At 51.5% G+C, this 1,644-nt stretch overlaps 1 protein-coding gene across 1 annotated transcript in view; it reads left to right on the plus strand.

The window, feature by feature from the left end:
* BRD3 (bromodomain containing 3) overlaps positions 1-173 on the plus strand; it is a 27,761-nt gene extending 27,588 nt beyond the window's left edge. Inside the window, exon 11 of the mRNA XM_006900554.1 lies at positions 58-173. Within this exon, the coding sequence (XP_006900616.1) occupies positions 58-173 (116 nt within the window). The remainder of the gene's footprint in view (positions 1-57) is intronic.
* Positions 174-1,644: the final 1,471 nt, after the last annotated feature.

The following is a 1,644-nucleotide window of genomic DNA, read 5'->3' on the forward strand; positions in this document are numbered from 1 at the left end:
CCCCCCTCACCTGTGGCCTCCTCACCTGTGGGCCCCCTCACCCCGTGTTCCCCACAGACAAAGGTGGCCCTGCACCCTCTGGCGGCGCATCCCGGCTCAGCAGCAGCAGCTCGTCTGAGTCCGGCAGCAGCAGCTCCAGCGGCTCCAGCTCGGACAGCAGTGACACGGAGTAGACAGGGACTCCACCAGCGCGCCGCCCTCGCCACTGTCCCCTCCTATGGTTAATATACTCCTTCTGTCCATGGTGTGCAGGATTCTCTTTAATTCAGTGTTACGATCTCTTCAGTTACTGCTTCATAGCTCAGAGACCTTGTGTGTGTGCTCGACGGCGAGAAGGCCTTGCCTGGTGGCCTCCCGACGGAGCTCTGAGCCCCTGAAAAGCGGAGAACCCGGGAGGTGTGGCTCCAGGCTCACGAAGCCCCCTTGCTGATGCCCAGCCCGCCCGCAGCTCCAGGAGGACCTTGGTCAGGTGCGTCTCAGAGCCGTCCAGCGTGGTCACCTCTGCAGCAGGCGAGGACAGTGTCGTCTGCTCACCAGAACCGGCTCTGCTTCAGCGAGAGGGGTCTTGCTGTCACTCCAGACCCGGGAGGCAAGGGCAGGCATTCAGGGCGTGGCTTTCCTGGCCTCTGTGATGTTGGGGTGCTCCCAGGAGGGGACCCCACAGCTGCGTGTGCGGTGCAGGCCTCCATACACTGAAACTTTTACCTCAACTTAAAAAAGAAGAAAAGATTAAAAAAAAAACAACAGAGACTCTTTTGTAAGGTTCAGCAATTTTCTACGACAGTCCGGCCCAGTGTGTCCCCCACCTCGTTCGCGCTGCTGCTGCATCCTCGGAGACCTCCCCCACTTTCATGTATATATAAACACGTTATTTATTAACACCATTGGTCATTTTTTTTTTAAGAAAAGCAAAACTGCAAAAGAAATACATTTTAAAAAAACCACAGCAAAGCCACACACAGCAGAGAGGCAGCCTGTGAGGCAGCGAGGAGGCCGAGGGGGACCCTCACGTCCAGGTGCTAGCTTAGTAAAGAAATGCATTTAAAAAAACAAAAACCGCAAAGCAAAGCCACACACAGCAGAGAGGCGGCCTGTGAGGCGGCGAGGAGGCCGAGGGGGACCCTCACGTCCAGGTGCTAGGTCAGTCTCCTGTGAGTGCTGTGTGCTTGGTTCTTGGTTCATGCTTCTCCGCTCCCTCGGTGGGTGGTTCTGGTCTCTCCGTCTCTCTGTCTTTTTGTATGAAGTTTGGAGACTTTATCAGGTATAGACAACTTCCAGCTGCAGCACATTCTGAAGTTTTGGTGGTTTGTTTTTTTTTTGTTGTTGTTTTTTAATTTTGTTGGTTGAGTTCTTTTGTATTCACTTGTGGTGTCTAGGACTATTTTAAAGGAAATCAGTGTAGGGAATCCCAGTTATATAATATAAACTTTGTAATCTGAGAGAGAGAAAAAAAATGTATAGTAAATCTAAGTCTTGATTTTTAACTTTCTATTGTAAAAAAAAAAAAGAAAAAAGAAAAAAAGTAATAATAATATACAGAGTTTAACAGAAGGGGTTATGTTCCAGCCTGTCCAGCACCAGCGAGTGGCCTTGGGGCGCAGGGCCTGGCCAGCCACGCGACTTGGCCAAGTGTTGTGTCATGCC

The sequence above is a fragment of the Elephantulus edwardii genome, unplaced genomic scaffold, assembly GCF_000299155.1.
Source record: "Elephantulus edwardii isolate Elephantulus edwardi_28Jun2011 unplaced genomic scaffold, EleEdw1.0 scaffold00289, whole genome shotgun sequence".
Lineage (NCBI taxonomy): Eukaryota > Metazoa > Chordata > Mammalia > Macroscelidea > Macroscelididae > Elephantulus > Elephantulus edwardii.